Source organism: Polypterus senegalus, chromosome 2, assembly GCF_016835505.1.
Source record: "Polypterus senegalus isolate Bchr_013 chromosome 2, ASM1683550v1, whole genome shotgun sequence".
NCBI lineage: Eukaryota > Metazoa > Chordata > Cladistia > Polypteriformes > Polypteridae > Polypterus > Polypterus senegalus.
In genome coordinates, this window is record NC_053155.1 from 177,501,618 (window position 1) to 177,521,556 (window position 19,939).

General features: G+C 38.2%; 1 protein-coding gene across 5 annotated transcripts in view; it reads right to left on the reverse strand.

Annotated features, from left to right (window-relative positions):
* epha3 (eph receptor A3) overlaps window positions 1–19,939 on the reverse strand; it is a 205,817-nt gene that overhangs the window by 80,986 nt on the left and 104,892 nt on the right. For 3 of the 5 annotated variants that reach the window (XM_039744971.1, XM_039744970.1, XM_039744974.1), the window contains exon 5: window positions 6,888–7,229. In XM_039744971.1, coding sequence (XP_039600905.1) covers window positions 6,888–7,229 — 342 coding nt within the window. The remainder of the gene's footprint in view (window positions 1–6,887; window positions 7,230–19,939) is intronic. The other 2 variants (XM_039744973.1, XM_039744972.1) reach the window with 1 other exon arrangement.

Below are 19,939 nucleotides of genomic sequence, written 5' to 3' on the forward strand. Positions count from 1 at the left end.
ATCTTTAGATGCTTAGGTCGAGAATGTAAAAAAGGGACAGATGCAATTTCTTCACAGCACATAAAGTACTAAATATATTTATAAAATGCAACAAAATGATCCTATTTGTGTTTCTGGTTTTATGAAGGAACGTTCATATAAGTGCTTAGGATTTATTAAATGCAGGCCAGTCAAATTAGCAGTTTTCACACAAAAGAAGATAAAGTAATATAAATGTAATCCACTAATTATGTTTTATATTTTATAAAGAGTAACTCTGTTACATTCTGTTTGTAAGTAATATGTAATATAACTAAGTTACTTTTAAAAGTAAGGTTCCCACACTGCTCAGGACAAACAGGCTCCATGCTTGTTTTCAGATTAATGATTAGGTCATTTAACTGTTTTTTGCACAGTTTAATGATACTGGAATATTTTGCTAAGAGAGAAATCAATGGGTGAGCTTGGGCAGGTAAATGTGGGTTTTTAACAAACCAGGTATCTCATCTTATCCTGGTTTTGTGAATGCATGTACTGGAAAACCACTCAATCACTACTTCAGTGTTCTCCTCATGACTGCTATGTAGCTTTACTATTCCTCTATAGTGACAGTTTATTTTAATTTCTAAATTTTCTACTTTATCTCAATCAAAATTAATTTTTAATATCTGCAACTTGTTAAAGTCATATCAGCTGCCATGGTCCCACATCATCGTTTTATGATAGTGACAGTATGAGAGGTAGTATATTGAACATCAAATCAATGACTTTTTGTCGGTACTCAATATAAAGGGTGCTATCAAATAAAGAAAGTCAAATTAATTTGTAAAGCACTTTTTGGCAGCTGTCACGAAAAGCGATATAACAACAGAAATAAAAGCATGTTTTCGCAGCGCTCATTATGAAACTCCTTTATTAAAAAAAAATAATGAAATGGTAGATTGAATGACTCGTGAGGCCCAAAGGTTTTAAATACATTTGTGAAGCTGAAACTATAAAGAAGCAGCATGATGTCACTTTGAGTTGCAAGGTGAGTGTGTTGTGGAAGATGAAGAAGAAAAAAATGAAGGAAAGGAGGCATTTACTGAGCCTGCTGGAAACTTCTTTGTGACATACTGTTGAGAGGTTTCTTTACTTTCAAAAGGCAAGACAATTGTGCAAACCATGGACACTTTTAACATATGATGAAATGTAGTATATAAAGGAAAATTATAAATAAGGAAAAAAACATAGCCGAAATGGAAAACAAACTCACTCTGAATAACATGAAAGATGTCTGCAAAGGACTAGGCACAATTACAGGACTCCAGCAATCCAAAGCTCAGGTGCTATAATGGGGATGTGGAAAAGCTAAAGCTAAGCTCCCTAAACCAACATATTTTAACAGATTTTCTTTCCCACTGCCACCTTCTTCCAATGACCAGTCTCCCCACACCATCCCTACTATATCAACAACACCTACTAGGACAAATGGAATGGCCAATGACATCTCCACCTGTGATAATGGGCTATTCATAACTGATGACCAAGTAAGGAGACAACCGAGAAAGCTACACACAGGAAAAGCTGCAGGCCCAGATGGAGTCAGTCCTTAAGTTCTTAATGCCTGTGCTGCCCAACTTTGTTGTGTCCAGTATCACCTCTTCAGTATGTCCCTAAGGCTCCAGATAATGCAGCTGCTGTGGAATCCTGCATTGTTCTTGTTTCAAAGAGCAGTGGCACTTACGTCTTAAATCATGAGGACCTTTGAGAGGCTGGCCCTGAACTGTATGAGTCTTCTTATGGTAGACCACCTGGACCCACTGCAGTTTGCCATTTGAACAAAGATTGGAGTGGAAGATGTAATTAATTATCCACCTGCTCCATCAGTCTTATTCTCATCTTTGCAAAGCCAGCAGTACGGTGAGAATTACATTTGTTTGACTTCTCCAGTGCCTTTTAAACCACCCAGAGATATGCAGGTGGAACTGCTCATGGTGTCCTGGATAATTGACTGTCAGTATATTAGACCACAGTTTGTGATGCTCAAGGACTGTGTTTCTGAATTGAATGAGAACAACACTGCAGCACCAAAAGGAACAGTTCTGTTTCTTTTTCTCTTCTATGTACATCTCAGGCTATAAATATAACATCAAGAATTATCACTTGCAAAAATTCTCAGATGAATCTGCAGATATGCGTATTAACAAGGGAGGTGAGACTGACTATAGGATGTAGGTGGAGAACTTTGTTTCCTGGTGAAGAATTATCTGCAACTAAACAGCAGTGGAACCAAGGAACTGGTTATTGACTTTTTTGCCACACAAAACAGTCTCCATGTTCAGTCCCTAGTCATGGAGTGGAGAGAGTATAGAGGTGATCCACTCCTACTAGTACTTGGGGGTCTACATCGATGACAAGTTGGACTGATCTTGCAACATAGAAAAACTATATAAAAAGGGACAGAGCAGGCTCTTTTTAGGAGACCGTGTTCCTTTATTAAGAGTAATGACATCCTTTACGCCTATAAGTCTGTGATGGCCAGTACAATTTTCTATATTATGGTGTGCTGGGCTGGTAACATCACTTCAAGAGAGTTCCACTGAATCAAAAATCTAATTAAAAGAGTAAGCTCAGTTATGGGACATCCTCTGGACCCCCTAGAGGTAGTAGCAAAGAAGAGAATTAAGACAAAACAGAGTGCCATTATGAGCAATGCTGCATATTCTCTCTCTGACACACTAACACTGAGTACATTCAGACGACAAGTCATTTAACAAAAGTGTGTCAAGAAACACTACTGGGGCTCCTTTATACCAACAGCAATATGTCTGCATAATGTCTCACTGGGACTGTGACAGTCAAATCAGAAGTTTTCTTTCTTTTTAATATCCTTTCTTGTTAGTCATTCTGGAGTGTGTTCAGACGACATATATGTGTATATACTGTATATATTTCTTTATATTCACATCTATTTATTATTTATTTGAAGAGCTTCTGTTAAAAGATTCATCCTTGGGATAAGTAAAGGTTGTGCTTTCTTTTTTAACAATCACATTCCTTATCTATCTATCTATCTATCTCGATGCCCTATGTTAATAAAATGTGCTATAGCCTTAAACTGTGATAAGATTCTGTTTAATTTGTGTTTTCTAATTAGAAACAGTGATTCTTTTCTGCCTGAAACCTTCAGCGTGCTGTTTGGAAGTCTTTGTTTCTTTCTTATTTCAATGAAAACTATTTGTTACTATCAGTGCTCTCTTATATTCTATTCACACAAAAAAGATACACATGGATTACTTTTTGATGGGTGCACCCACTCTATTAAATATGCTACATCTAAATCAGAAAAGAAGCAAACAGACCATATGGGATGTTACAGGATAACGTCATCACACTATATAAAATATGGAAAGAAACTGACTCTCTTTAAATTTCTTGTGATCTCCTCCAGCTTCAGCTATTAAGATTTCCAAAGGAAGCTACTCATTTAGAAACCCTCTATTCATTTTCATTCTCTCTGTCCTTCCTGCTCTTCCTGTCTGTCATACATGTGGATTGCACTGTAGCCAAAGAGCATAAATTCCTTATTTATTGCAGAGCCATGTAAAAGCTGTACGTCACTCTAAAGCGAGCGTATCAAGCAGCCCAAATAATAATGAATCACAGCTGTAATAACAGGCACTGAAGCATGGGTACCCTGCAGTGTGTTATTAGGGGACTTTGTGAAGGGCGATCCCAGAAAAAATAAGCCATATGGAAAATTGAAAAGGATTTGAGAGACACAGAGAGAGAGAGAGAGAGAGAGAGAGAGAGAGATGAAAAGAAAATCATAAATGAACCACTTTTCTTTTTGGTTCATACAGCAGCATGGATAGTGAGCTTCAGTTAGAAATATGGCTTAGCAGCTTCTAATGTGCACCACAAGCAACAGTAAGGTTCAAGTCATACACATACAGTCTGTGCAAGGCACTTTATAAACTAAAGTCTGATTGGACTTATCACTTAACTGTGCTACTCCTCTAGTTTGGCTCTATAGTTATATGATTTTCATGAAATTGCTATTTGTATTTACAACATTCAAACATTCATATCTTTTAAAAGTTCACAGCATTAAAAATATATTTTAACAGGTCAATGACATACAATAACCCACCAGAAATTAAAAGAACAGGAAAATGCTATCATAAACATGTTTCAGTTTCTCAGGTCTTGCCCTCTGTCAGGTCCCACACTTGCTAGTCAATGGCAGAACATGTCAAGTTAGCAGTGGAATTAAAGTTTCTACTTTTTAGTGTGTCACTGAAGATGTGTCCTTTACATTTTTGAAGATCCCCTGGCATTAGTGCTTTTGGTGTTACCAATTCATAAATAGGACAGTTTTTTTTTCTACACCTTATATATAGACACAGTGCCAAAGTTCTGCAACACAGTAACACACTGCAGCTCCCAGAGATACGTTCAAGCTACTCCAAATAAAGAAATAAATAAGAACCATGATATTTATTATGCTACACATGTGCATCAGAGGATCACTTTCCGCATTTTTCATAGGTATGTAATACCACTCCAAGCCAAGAGGGGGTGCTTCCCCTAACTGCCCTGTCTTCTTTTTCCTCCACAGCACAGAGAAACTACCCAGTGAGGGCAACTGACTTTGCCCCTTCTGGTCCCTGGGCTATAAAAACAAGACTAACTGGAAAGAGGGGTCACTTCTGGTTTAAGCAACCTAAGGAGAGGAGCTACTCACAAGATTCTTGTACTAGCCTTTAAAACTAGCCCAAGTTTTACAGGCGGCCTTTTGTTATTACTTTTTTAAACACCATTATGAGTTGTTTGTGTTTTCCCTGCAAGTTAAACGGGCAAATAATTTGCTATTGTAAACCCCAAAAATTTGCTTTTGTATCAGCATGTTATTTACTTGGACGACCACAACTCTTAAAACAAACAAAAAAAAAAAAAACAATGAAAAGTGTCACCTTGTTCTCATAATGCTCTACGTGACACTTACATTGAGCTATTCTCTTTAATGTAATAGTATTTCTAAGATAACTATCTCTATGAATTGTGTTACACATGTAAAGCACTTGGTAGCACTTGGGGTCTATATTTGTTTTTTCATAAACTGACATGATAGATATTTTACTATATATTGAATGATTGACAGGTTAATTAAGAAAAGCTGGAGCCCAGCCACATAGAGAGTCTGCACTTAGAGAGAAGAGTCTGCAACTTTGACAGTTTTCACCCAAAAATAGTCATACTGCTTTTTCCATGTGTCTATGATATTTCTGTTTATTACTGTGTATGTCACTTGCATCTGTGTGTCTGTCCTCTTCACTAGTTCTTAGGTTTGCTTCCTCTTGACTTCTGTGAAGAGAATGAAGGCTTTGTTCAACAGCCCAAAAGGAAGCCATTTCAAAGTCAGGAATACATACAGCCCTCATCTGGAATGCACATCGCCAATCAATCAATGTAGACAAGCAAGAAAGTACGTGTTCACTGATAAGATAATCGGGTGTTATGCCGTGGTGAGCAATCTCTTCCATGGCCTCCATTAAATCACCTTAACCCCTTTAGCCATCAAATCCACCTGACAACAAGCCATAAAGCAGTCAAAACAGACAAAAGAAGCCAGACATTAAGGTAAGATGATCCCAATCAGACACAGATGCAGCACTATCTGACGTCCAAGTGTCTACCCCTCACTTAGGATAGACAGCAAAGGATGAAAGTAACAGCTGCGCTGTCTGAAGCATCATGCCTAGAAAACAATCAGTAGTAGGTGACTTGTGCCAGCACGTGAGAGTCAGAGCACTCCATGTCCTCTTGACTTACAACTGTAGGCCACAAGTGAGTCATCAGTGTCTGGATGCCACTGTATCAGGTCAGAGGGAGAAGGTCAGTGCATTGGGTAAGAAACAGGGAGAGAGAGAGAAGATTCAAAGATCAGAGACAGGTACTGACTGGGTCGGGCTGAAGACAACAGTTCAGACCATGGTGACCTGCATTCCATCAAAGCTAAGAAGTCAGGCTATTATAGACAGGAGGTCAGAGTACTCAGTAAAACTTGAGAGATTGGAATCCAAGTCATTACGGAGTAGTGGTAATGCATTTAGGCTGAGGTAAGTGGCTAGACAATGCCCTGACTGTGTCTCTCCCCATAATGTATGTCTATGGAGTAAATCCTGTCAACTCTACCCATTCCACATGGTTTTTAGCATTAGAGCTACCCTAGCCAAAATCTCTACCATGTAAATATACCACTGTTGGGCTGAGGTAGATACTGCAAGCTAGTTTCTAGTCCTGCTACTTTTAATTATCATGCCTCTTCAAATGAAGAGACAAGAACAGTTGGTGGCTATTCATGTTGTCAAGTCATTGTCTTTATAATTGGTACAAGACATCATCATCAAAATATTCACCAGTTTAAAGGCCATTTTCCAGACGATTCTGCTGACTCCCCCTATTGTAGTTCACTAAAATGCTAAAAATGAATATAGTGGATCATTGTGAAATTCTGTTTTCCATTCCAGTGTCCCTAGAGTGCAAAGATTCATGGAGTGTGAGTGAGTTTGCTTAGGTGTATATGACTGGGTAGATACAATCTGTAAGATACAGAAGCTATAGTTGATTTCTTCTGAACCTATAAGAACATTTTTGCTGCTTTCCAGATCATTAACCAAATCACTTTTGACTGTGTGCTCTTATAATTAGTCAGCTACACATAAGAAAGTGAGAGAGACTGACAGATCTAACTTACTGACTACTGATTGCTGACTACTTACTTTCTTGTCACTGACCTCAACCTGGCACAATTTAGTTTGCTGCTAACGTAAAAGGTGTCTATTTTTTTATTGTAACCATTTCTTTGCTAAAAGTCTTTTGTTTGGATATTTTGAAGTAAAAGAACTAAAGAGGTGACCCACCCTTACCGGCTTGATTGGTGGTGATGGTGACAGCAGCAAATAGTCGAGGGCCAGAGCTCAAGTCTGAAACACCATTGAAAGCCTCCACCTCAAACGTATAGTTGGTATGAGCCAAAAGGTCAGTGACGGTGACTGTGGAGTTGAATAGTCCTATTTGCTGAGGCAAGAAGCGGACAGCATCACGGCATGGCTCACAATGGCGGTTGCTGGAACCACACTTCTTGCACACCACACTGAAGGTCACATCCTTACGGCCTCCTGTGTCCAAAGGCCAGCTCCAGTCCAGAATGACAGATGTTTCATTGATGTTGGAAATGACATTCCTTGGAGCAGAGGGTGGTCCTAGAAATAAAGAAAATACATAGTGAAGAACTTCTCAAGTGATGCAGCATTATGATGAAGGGAAACCTTCTTATCATCAGCACCAAACAAGAAAAAATGGGGTGGAGATCTGGGAATAGATGGAGGCCTTGCTGATATATAGAAACTATTTCAGACACAGCTCAAGCTTGTTGGAATGGGAACAATTGTTGTAATACCACACATACAATTCATACTGATTAATATATAGGGAACCAGTGCTTCAAGTGACTACCAGCCCACTTCAAGCACTGGTTACCTATATGTTTATTTAAAATCTAGATAATTTAAAGACAATCTATACAACTGGAATTGCATTTTTTTAATAATGTAAAATTTTCCAGGTTGGCGGTACCCAGTTTGAAAACTATTGGCTTAGATTAAGACGTGGATTACCACTATTAAGGAAATATAACTTTGAAAATGAATCGCATGCATTAACTTTGACAACCCTAATATAAATATAAAAATGTACTGAAACATTTCACGATCAGGTACAAATAATTTTACACATGTAGATTTCATCTGCCTCCTCAAAAGGTGCAATAATTGAATACAATCCAACCTTTGTTACAGAAGGCCTTTCTTCAAGCTGCCACATACAAATCTATTACAATCTATATACATAATTCACTAAAGCAGCCGACCATGGGCAGGCAAGACGCAACCACGCCCGCCAACGCTAAGGCCATGGGATACGACGACAACTCACAGAGCCACGCCCAGCAACTCTAAGAATTCACTAAGTTCGTTGCAAACAAGACACACGCAAGAGAGAGCCCCACCTGCCAACAATTCACTAAGCAAAAGCATTTGCCAAGAATTTTTTCATTAATCAAGAACAAAAGTCGGAGGTTCGAAGACGGTCACCTACGTCGTAGTTCCGACCATAAACGATGCTGACTGGCGATCCGGTGGTGTCATTCCCACGACCCGCCGGGCAGCCAACCAGGTAACCAAAGTCTTTGGGTTCAGGGGGGAGTATAGTTGCAAAGCTGAAACTTAAAGGAATTGATGGAAGGGCACCACCAGGTGTGGAGCCTTTTGCTCAGTTTGACTCAACACAGGAAACCTCACCCGGCCCGGACACGGAGAGGATTGACTGATTGATAGCTCTTTCTCGATTCTGTCGGTGGTGGTGCATGGCCGTTCTTAGTTTGTGGAGTGAGCTGACTGGTTAATTCCGAAAACGAACGAGACTCCCACCTGCTAAATAGTTACACGACCCAAGAGCGGTCGGCGTCCAAATTCTTAGAGGAACAAGTGGCTTTCAGCCACGTGAGATTGAGCATTAACAGGTCTACGATGCCCATGTATGTCCGGTACTGCACGCACGCTACACTAAATGGATCAATGTGTGTCTACCCGGCGCCGAGAGGCGAGTGTAAGCCGTTGAAACCCATTCATGATGGAGACCGGGGATTGCAATTGTTCCCCACAAACGAGGAATTCCCAGTACGTTCGGGTTATACGCTCGCACTGATTACGTTCCTGCCCTTTGTGGCAGTGCGTTCTTAACGAGCGCCGTCCAGTCCCGTCCCTCGCTCTGGGAGGAGAAGGCATGATGGCGCTCCTCCAGTTTTCAGTCACGGGCAATTGTATGTTGGTTCGTAGCGTGTATTGTTGCAATGTTACTTTTCTTGGTGGTTTATTAAATTATGGATTTTTCAAATGTTCATTTTTTCCCTTGTGCTTAAAAATCATTAAAAAAGCGGCGTGATTATGCTGCGTATGCTACGCTGCGGGTTGGCTAGTAAAAAATAACTCAGAAGACTGTACTTGAAACAAGACAAAAAACAAGTTTCTCAAGTTAATTTCAGCAAAATAGAAGTGGCTAAATACAATTCCTTAAATTAAACAATGAGTATTATTTCTCCTCCACCAATCTATCCTGTACAGATTAAAAACCTATTTCTGTATCCCACTCAAACACCACAGTGACAAATATACCAAAATCAGCTGAAGAGGATCTAGGGAATCCCCTCACTACAAAATACTACTTTATTTCTTTACAATTCATAAAAAAGACCTTTGAATTGGCAATTCAGAACCCAACATAACATCATTAATCCAGCAAATATCATGCAATTTCACGCTAAACTTGAGAAATACATCACCCCTCGTATTTCACTTTTGTAAAATTACATCAGTTACACCTATCGGACAAATCAGATTTGACATCTACTAGATAAAATTTGTGGCAGGCATAGCCATGTATTCATGCTTAATACTGCTAACAACTTAAATGCTGCGCTACAAGGCACCATACCTACTGTAATAAAAAATATAATTATGTCTAAATGTCTGTTCTCTTTCTATGGTTCTTTATATATCATCTTCACCCGGAAAAAGAAAATTTCAACTAAAAGAAAAGCATCACCTTATTCTGAAACATTTTGCTCTGAATAACAGCTTACCCCTCATAGCAATTCTCAAAATTATCTAAATATCCTCTACATTAAACAACGGTCCAATAATTATCTATGCTGAATAGAACACAACACCACAAATCCTCAGTACAAAATTTGCTACAGCAATTCACAAATGCTTTGTCACCATTGCAGACTCACACTGCAATTTATTTCAGCTCAACATTCATACATTCATTGTAGGAATTTATTCTAAACAATCAACCAAAAAAGCAGAGATATGTTAAGTATAACTCATGGTGGATCACTTGGAATGCCTCTGATTTCATTATCTGAATTTTGTTTGAGGATGCAACAACATTCTTCATACTGAAACAAAGTGGAAAAACACACAGAATGTACATGGGTGTCCTTTGATGAGTAGAGACAGCTTCTTCTCCCCTGCTGGAACACTTCCCTTCCTTACATTCATTTTCTTCTGTTTTGTGTTGCTTTATGCTGCTTTATAATAACCTGCTGACATAATGACTCAGAGGATACTGAAGAAAGGTCTGTGGACAACTAGTTAGAAAGGGTATGTCAGTTCCCAAGAAAGTCACATTGAAGAATGGTACAAGATATCTCATGCCAGCAAAATAATGCTGAAGAGACTGCAGTTATAATGTCTGATGAACACAAAACTTCTAATGGGTAAGCCAAATTGAGGAGAGGAGTGAAAACACAAGGAGAAACTTCAGCAATAAATTGGATAACCCAGAATGTAATAAAATAAAAAATGTATGTTATTGATTAAAGCAAGGGTATTGGTTGTGTGGAAAGACAGACCCCCAGGCACAGACAGACAGACACCAAATGTCCATAAACACACACGTTTATTATTTTATATACTAAACAGCACCATAATGCCTAAATCAACCAGTCTCTTCAATCTCTCAATATTTCTGCCGCCTTTACTCCTTTCCTCCCAAGCTCTGTCTTCTTCCTCTCGACTCCGGCTCATCTACTGGAGGGAGGCAGCCTCTTTTTATAACAACCCGGATGTGCTCCAGGTGCTCTGTGATGATCTTCCGAAGGTGGCACTTCCTGGTGTGGTGGAAGTGCCGCATGAACACCTGGAAGCACTCTGGGTATCCCTGGAATTCCTTCTGGCAGCACTTCCAAGTTTGGTGGAAGTGCTGCCATCCAGGGTTCCATAATCGCCCGGACGTCCCCTGGCGGAGCCTTATGTTGTATTTTATTTTGTTAGTTTATAAGGATACTGTATTTTTAACCTCCCTAGCATTAGACCTGAGTTTCACTTGGGCTCTGAAAACAGTGCTAAAAGCTTTAGTCCTGAGTGTAACACGGGCAACTCTTTAGATGCGTCTTGTGTAAGCTTTAGACCCAAGGATTACTCGGGCTGTAAAAATGTTAACAGCATTACTCAGGCAATGGCATAGGTGTGTCTTACATAAGTGTCAGGTCCAGTCCAGGACAATGGTTTAGACTCTTTTTCTCCTAGCCACATAATGGCATCTCATAAGAAACATTTTTCAGCAGTCTAGGTGTTGCATGCTCTTGACAGTGATACAAGCAGTAATGTTGAGGGGCATCTGATCAGCAGGGATGTTGGTTATAAAGGTGGATGGATGGGATGAATTTAAATTTTAATTTGGTTTTGTACTATTTCACATTTGTTCATATTTAGTAATGTCTTTATTTTGTATAACTTGAGCCAAATGTTTTGAGTAGCCTTCCAGAAGTTTCTCTCCAGGCAGTGAAATTGCAACAGACAGTGAAAACCAAAGAGATTCTGATGAATCCAAAAGTGACACTTGGATCTAGGTTTCTGTTTTCCCTGCTTCAAAATAAACCAACATTACATCATTTAGATTTTGTGGAGGAGCCAAAAATAAAAGTGAACATTGACAGCCAAGATCCACTTACTTACCTTAAAGACTGAAAGAATTGTTGTTGAGATGAACCATTATGTTGAACAGTGTCGGGTAACTGACCGCAAACCTAACCAATTTTCCTATTCAAAGATATACCACAGAAAAGACATATTTTCATAGTATATACAGAGTTACTATTATTATTATTCATTTCATATGACTATGAAATGAATTATTGAATTATTATTATTATAATGAATAATTTTTATTAGTCATTCTTCTTATTATTTGTATCACTATTACACCTTTTACACTTCTGACTTTATACTTTTAGTGCTTTGCACGTTTTATGATAGAAAGATGAGACTTAATAAAAATGTAATTTTTCTACAAAATAATGCAATTCTTTTTACATGTTTTTTTGAGAGAAAATGTAACACTAAGGAGGTTAATTGTGCCCGGGGGCTAGGCTTATAAATGGAACTAGAATACTAGCAAGATAAATTGAATTGAACTGAATCTATGACATGCCCATGACATCACAAACAGTCAAAATGAATATTAATAAAAAAAATGTTCAGATGCTAACGTGCTGAGAAATACAGAAAGGGAAGGATTATCTCAGGGTTAGCATACTGCACTCACAGCTCAAAAGCCCTACAGCAGAAATTGTTGTGTTGAGTTCCCCTTATGCCTCTTTATGTTTCATTTTCTTTAGGTACCTTGGATTTACTCTCATGTCAAAAACAAAATGAATATTAGGTTAACTTGAAAGTCTAAAGTTGCCTGGTGTAAGTGTTTCATATCTAGGCTAGTTTCTGAAATGAACTCAAAGTTTCTAGATCAGAGTCGTGATCAGAGCTGAATTTTAGGGTCTTATGGCCTTTTCTGTATTGGATTCCTCCTTAGGGTTGCATCCCACACTTCTAAGTGCATGGTCTCCAGGGTTGTGACTTTGAGTTCATCGGCACGATGGAATAAAAGGTCAGCATTGCAACAGGCTTTACTGATCTGCAGATAAATCCTTTAAACACAAGAAGAAACACTTTGCTATTGATATTTATGTCTTGCCTGATTTTTTTACTTTGATTATTGTCTCTAATTTGGGTTTTGTTGATTTTTTTATATACAGTATATATTTTTTTTTGCCTTTTGCAGGTACCACCCAGTTTGTCTCAAAAAAATAGTTATCTATCTCCAGCAGAGCCAGAACAGGCTTTAATTTCCACAATCCTGCATTTGATCAACTGGGTTACATAAAGGACAGACAGAATCTCTCTATTATATAAAAAAATCCTTGGATGAGACAAGACTTTTTCAGAGAGATAATTTCAAGTCCCACGAGATGAGACCTTGTGCCAAGAGATTTAACCACATCCACGGTCCACTCAACTCTCATTCGTGTGAATGCTATTGTCAGACACAGTTCCTGTGCTCTCTGCTGTTACAAATTTTTATGTTTTCCTCATTTTAATATAAGACATACAATCTATTTGTTTCCTTTCATTTTTTATAATAATTTTATGTCATAAATAATTTTATGCTTTCTAAATGAACCGTCAATGATTAAGCGAAAAAGAAGGTGTAGAGCGTCAAAAAGGCCCAAAAACGTTGGAGAGAAAAGAATTAAAAAAGAACGATAATAATCTAAGCACAAATTCGGAAAATAAGGAAAGTTATAATCAGTCTGGACCAAGTGGAATTGAAAACCTAACAGGTCCAAGTAGGGGCGGAAATAAAAGACAAAAAGTAGAAGACAAAGTAGAATGTCGTAATGAGGTTCAAAAACGAAAAGAGATTGAATATATATGGACATAGGTGATATGACAGAAGTATGTACAGTAGATATTGTTCTGCTTTAAAGTTTAAGTTGGAGACTTGTAGATCGTCTAACATGTTGCCATCAGGGAAAAGTAGTGTTTCTTCCCAATGAAGTGGCGTATCCGCGTGAAATAAAAGATTTGTTATTTGGTGTAAGTGAAATCCACAAACACTACAGGTAAAATATCTGAATCTATAATAATCTGTTCACTTTCGTATCATTCAATGCTCAAAATGTACATTTACACAATTCAGGAACCATATGCTATGAGAATCTGTCGCCCCGCAACAAGTTTAATTTCTAAAAAAAACCACAATTCGGTCAGGTTTATATTTATGATTACAGAGTAGCAAAGCAACATTGAATTGAAAGAGTTAAACGATCGGATGTATTAGAAATTCTACAGCCAATAATGGATACAAATCCATAGGCCCAAAAGCATCACACTTCACATGAAATTTATCTGAAGAACACAGACAAAGAAGTGTTCTTGGATTTCTATATGAATCTGAAAGATCACGCTCGCATATATAATAAACCAATATGCGACGAATTGTCAAAGATAATAATTTCGAAAGAGATATCAAAGACAGAGTTTATATTCGTGTTTATCCAAAAGCAAAGCATGATTCGTCGCAAGCGGCATATATGGGAAATGACTAGCACATAGGGACCGCATGGGGTTTAGCGAGCGAAGCAAGCAGGGGCAGAGTCCCCAAGTTATATATAAAAAGTGACAATATCTTCTAGGTATCTTCTAAACCCTTCAAGGTGTGTTCCTAATGGTACATATTAAGGTCATTACATTATTTAAATTACTTATTCTTTTGGTCTCTGATACTGGTAGAATGATAAACTCCAGGTGATACAGACAAATTAAGTTTCTGGAGTACCATGAGTACTGGGAAATATCACAGTCAACTTAAAGTTAAATTTGTTACAGTTAACTTATTTTTGACCTTCGCTACAATGACCAAAATACTTCACTCAAATAAATAAAAAGACTCACTAGATAAGGCATTAATTTTTTTTTTTAAGATTGACATCATGGAAAACACTGATGCAAAAATCATTAAACTGAAAGAAAGCAAAACCTTATCAGCTATTGATCAGATCATCATTAATTATAAACTACTAATATGGCTCAGATCAGAGAATATTTTTTCTGTGAAAATTTATCCCTTGATCAAATCTATTTGATGACTCCTGCCATAGGTTACTCAAACTGGATACCCTCTAAACTAAGGCTGTGCTTTAATTGCCTGTCTATGAAAACACAACTCTTGCACCTTTAAGGATGAGTGGTATGCAGCCACAACCATGGTACTCCAGGGAATCTTTTCCAATATACCACAAGGTATGCAGTCATATGATTTTTCTAATTGTGGTAAGCAGATGTAGACAGAAGTGGCAGTCTCTGATGATTCCTCAATCATAATAATGAGTTACTCCACTGTTTCACAGCCAGGATAGAATCCACATTGCTCCTCTTGAATCTAAGGTTCAACTGTGTTTCAGTACTCTGGCATAAGGGAGGCTAAGGAGTCTGATTCCTTAGTAACTGGGACAAAAAATCTTGTCCACATTCTCAAAGATGGAGACCACCACCTCAATGCGGCTCACTGACAAAAGCACGAAAGACATATGAGTGCCGACAAAACCGCGACGGACAAATAAGCGCCGACAAACCCGCTAACTGGTTTTCGACAAATGCGCGCCGACAAAATCGCGAGAGAGGCCAAGAGAGTGGGACGTGGACAAGCGCATTATGTACACATTATGTGCTAGGTTATAACTGTTATAACTGCTGATGGCATGCCGCGAACAAATAACTCAGTCGAGGGTTGGCATAACGCGTCGTATACAAAGTGGAACTACCAGCAAGTCTAAATACGCTCAACTATCAAGACATCTTGCTGCAATTCTTTCTACATATGCAGGGCGTGATCTTAAGGACTATCTGCGTGCCGTGCTGATGGCATGCTGCGTCTCATAATATTGACTTCTAAAGTAAACATTATTATATATGCTTTAAACTAGTAATTCATATTTAATGAAACTTTCGAGATTTTGTCGGCGCGATTTTGACGCCGCGTTTTAATCTGCGCTATTTTGTCGGCGCTCATATGTCTATCACGCAAATGTCGGGTCACACCTCAACACTGCCAATTTTAAGACATTATTTCTACCTTCAACATAAAATTGAAGAGATGAGTTTGCACCACAATATCCAGCACTTTCAGTATTTCTTGTCAGCTCTCATCTATATTTATCTTTTACCACCACAAAATGTTTTAATTATAAAAATGACCACAGCCACACAGATAGACCCAAACCCAAAGTTTCTGGCAGTACCTCCTCTGGCATACAATATGGGAGTATCTCAAAGTGCTCTTTCTACTTCTCAACAATATTCCTGTTTGAGGTCCTTGTGACCATTGTGTGTTGAGGGGCCTTGTGTTCCTATTATTATCATTATTATTAATTACATATGCTTTCTATTGTCACAAGAGACTTTTTTGAACAAATAAAGACCAAGACATTCATTCATATAATAATAATTCTAATGTTATTGGATTTTATGAGGAAAGTATATAAACTAGACATAATTGTGGCTTCACATACAGCCTTTACTAGTACAGCAATCCGATGTTATATTGTAAGCCATCATAATGAAACAAAGTGTAGGGCTACATGCTGAGACCTGCAGTGATGAGGCTGCAATGGTGAGTAAATAATGAAATGAAAATAAAAATGCTATTTATAAAAATAAAAATGAAAACACAATTTGTCTTATTGCCAAACCCCAACCAAGACATCATAAATAATTTAGCTAACAACTGGATTTAACTTGCATTCTATTATTTGGTTCAGAATTGAATACTCCTATATTTATCAGTTAGATTATATAAATTTAATTTTCTTCTTTGTTCCATTTGAAAAGCCTGTAGTTGTGTCTATACTTCATTGTTTATAATTTTCCTCCAAAACAACAAATCACAATTTAAAAGTATAATTGGTGCCATATTGTACATGTTTGAACACGGAGAGATGACATATATTATAACCTGCCCTTTATATAAAGTATCTTTCCATAGTGAACACCAAAGCCAGGTATTTTCAAGCATAGGGCAGAGGAGTCTGAATGTCTGGGCTTGCAAGTGTCATGGATGAAAACCAAGATCCAGGCCTTTAATGACCTCTTAGGCACAGCCGTTAGCAGTGTGTCTGTCTATGGAGAGAGTATCGACCTTGTCGAGAGGTTTATTTACCTTGGCAGTGACATTCATGTCTCTGGTGACTCTACCTATGAAGTCAGTAGACGGATTGGGAGAGCATGGGGGGTCATGAGGTCGCTGGAAAGGGGTGTGTGGCGCTCCCGATATCTATGCAAAAGGACGAAGGTCCAAGTCTTTATAAGTCCTGGTGCTTCCTGTCTTGCTATATGGTTGTGAGACATGGATGCTATCGAGTAACCTGAGATGAAGACTGGACTCCTTTGGTGCTGTGTCTCTCCGGAAAATCCTTGGGTACCATTGCTTTGACTTTGTGTCGAATGAGTGGTTGCTCATGGAGTCCCGAAGGAGGCACATTATCTGCATTGTGAGGAAGCGTCAGTTATGGCACTACAGCCATGTGATGCGTTTCCCTGAGGGTGATCCAGCTCGTAGGATCCTTAATTGTTGGGTACCTGAGTGGCTGGACCAGGTCAAGGGGTCACCCACGTAACACCCGGCTGCAGCAGATAGAGGGTCATTTCCGGAGGGTTGGACTGGGACTGTCTGCCTGGGGTTTGCCAACCAGGATCCTGAGCTGTTTTGTCGTGTGGTGGGTACAGCAACACACTGTACCAGTGCATGCTCCCCAACTTGACTTGACTTAACAATTAGAGCATTGGCATTTGATGAGATAATACTGTGCATTACTCTCAGTTTATTTGTGTAGTTGGTTGGAAAAAGGGGGGTTCTGGTTTGGGGGAATGTAGGACGGATGTGAATTTACCACTTGCCTCATACTTTTGTTCTATGTGGGTTTAATGAAAAATGATCTGTTAACCATAGGATTTTCAGGCATGTGTATACAGGGTGAGCATTTAATGGATTTAACATCACATTCATATGCATCTGTCTTTATGATAACTCTGATTATGAAAGCAATTCATCAGCCTAACTGACAGAATAACTGAACTTGTCTAATACGTTGCACACTATGTTAAAAGATTAATGTTCAATGAGTGCCCACTGGAAATGAACATTCTATCCTCCTTGGACTGCTGATTTCCTTTAGCCTAGGTGAATTAATTACACTCCATATAGTTTTGGATGGTCATCACAGTCATGGAGACCTGCTCTGCCTGAAGAGAAAAGAGGAGGGCAGCAAAGGTGCGCAGGCTGACTGGAGCACATTACCATTCCTTCAGGGCCTGACATTAAAGATATTATTGTATACTCCGTTTGCTGTTCTGAATTACACTAAGAAAAGAGGAGTGATGAAACCATGGTGGTTATTAAGTAAAGGCAGGTGCTGTTTTCTGAAATTTCTGAAAAATAAATCATATTGTCATTGAGCCCTAACTGAAATACTTGCCATATCCCCTTACTAGCCTGCTTGTCAAAGTAAAAGTCTCACTGACACAAAGACTAAGAGGCTGGTCTAAACCACCCCTTATCCTGTTACAACTAAATGTTCAGAGTTTTTGCATGTTAGTTGTTAGATATAATCCTTCTGGTTTATGGGTGTATAGTTTTATTTTTTTACAGAGGACAGGTATCTTCATCATGTGAAAATAACTTCTGTACAAAAACTACAGAGGAAATATGGGAACATATAGACCCCAACAGTAGTCTTGAACATTTCCTGAATAGAGTATCATGCTTAATGTATAATCCATTTATCTTTTTTTGCAATACATTTTTAAACTATAATAATATATAAACTAAACTAATCAAAAAACGTTTTTAGAAAATATGCAAATAAAAGAATTACAACCTCCCCACTAGCACCTACCCTTCACCCTAACCTTGTGAGAAAGGAAAAGGGACAAAGTGACAATATGGAGCATTAGTGACTACCAGAGAGGGCAGCATTCAGCAATAGGTGTTGAGGAAAACAAACAAACAAACAAATAATAAAATAAGCAGATCAGTCTCATGTTGTCACTGACTACCACATCTGATAATAGATAAAAAACTTTGATGTTAGTTCTAGATGATCAATTAATCCCTAATGATGATAACTGAAGATGGTTTTCCTAAAGTGAAAATAAAAATAACTAGGAACATTCTAGCAAGAGGGTTATCCAAGCTTGGTAAATATGATACCCCAAAAAATATCCTCTGTCCTCTGCTACATGAGAAATATGTGGAGGAAAATTAGGGAGCAGTGGTGGATAAAGCCACTGAAAAATATTTATGAAGAATATCATGTAAATTATAAAAAGTTTAAATGAACAGGCTGTTGATCATTGTTTTTGGAGGACAGAGTTATATTTTAAAAAAATGTATACTAGAATAAAATGATGAAGGATAGGAGATCACAAGAATCAATTTATCCTAACATGCAAACCCCTAGACATGCTGCTGATTAGTTAAACCAGAAATTGCTTTGCAAGCTGCCTAATGTGGCTGTCTACTCTGGAGTTTATACGTAGGCAGCTGCATGGCACCAGATTTTTATGGGTTTTAGTGAATGCAGGGATTGGTGAAAGTAGGGAGGGTTCTAGCCAGAGCCAGTCAATCCATTAGACAACATGTGTTAAAGTTAAGGGGTGCTGTTTATGTAACTCAAGAGCCATGCACTCCTCACCTATCCACTTCACTCCTCTATTTATGTTTATTTTTTATTGTGTCTTCTATTTTTCTATTCATTTTGTAAAGCACTTTGAGCTACATTTTTTTGTATGAATATGTGCTATATAAATAAATGTTGATTGATTGATTGATTTATGCTATGAACACCAAGGAGCACCATTTTGGAAACTAAAGGGGCACACATTTTCCCTAGGGTTCCATATGGGCTTTGACCAACACTGATTCCTTAAACAATTAACACCAACAAGAGTGCAAATCCAATAGTTAGGTCAGAATTGCAGCAGGGTCTGTGGCCTGTTTCCAGCCACTACATCCTCTCCCAAACCTAAGTATAAGAGTTTTTCAGCACCCCTTCACTTTAAGCAGACTTCTAAAAGACCCGTGACATATTTAGAAAGCCTTCCATTTCAGAACACAGGTACTTTATTGGTTCTGATGCGCCTTTTTACTTATGTGAGGAATTATAGCGCAAGAAATTAAATAAGTATGAAGCTACTACTTCAGAACTCAAAAAGAACTTAAAGTTAGTTGAAAGGTACTGAATTCTGAGCATTCATAGGATACCCAAGAACAGAAGGCTTTTACGTTTTGTACATTTTCCAGAAAAACACTAGATGTTTCTGTATCAATTGCTACACTCTTGTTTATTTTCAAAAATTATCATAAGTGCACAACAGAAAAATACTGGAACATTAAATGTTCTGCCAGCTCATCATTTTTAATGTAGTATGACTTTATACAAGTATACCAGTTTATCAGAATGGTGTGGAAACAGAAGAAAACAAGCAGTTTTTTAAGCCAAATACACTCCCGATAA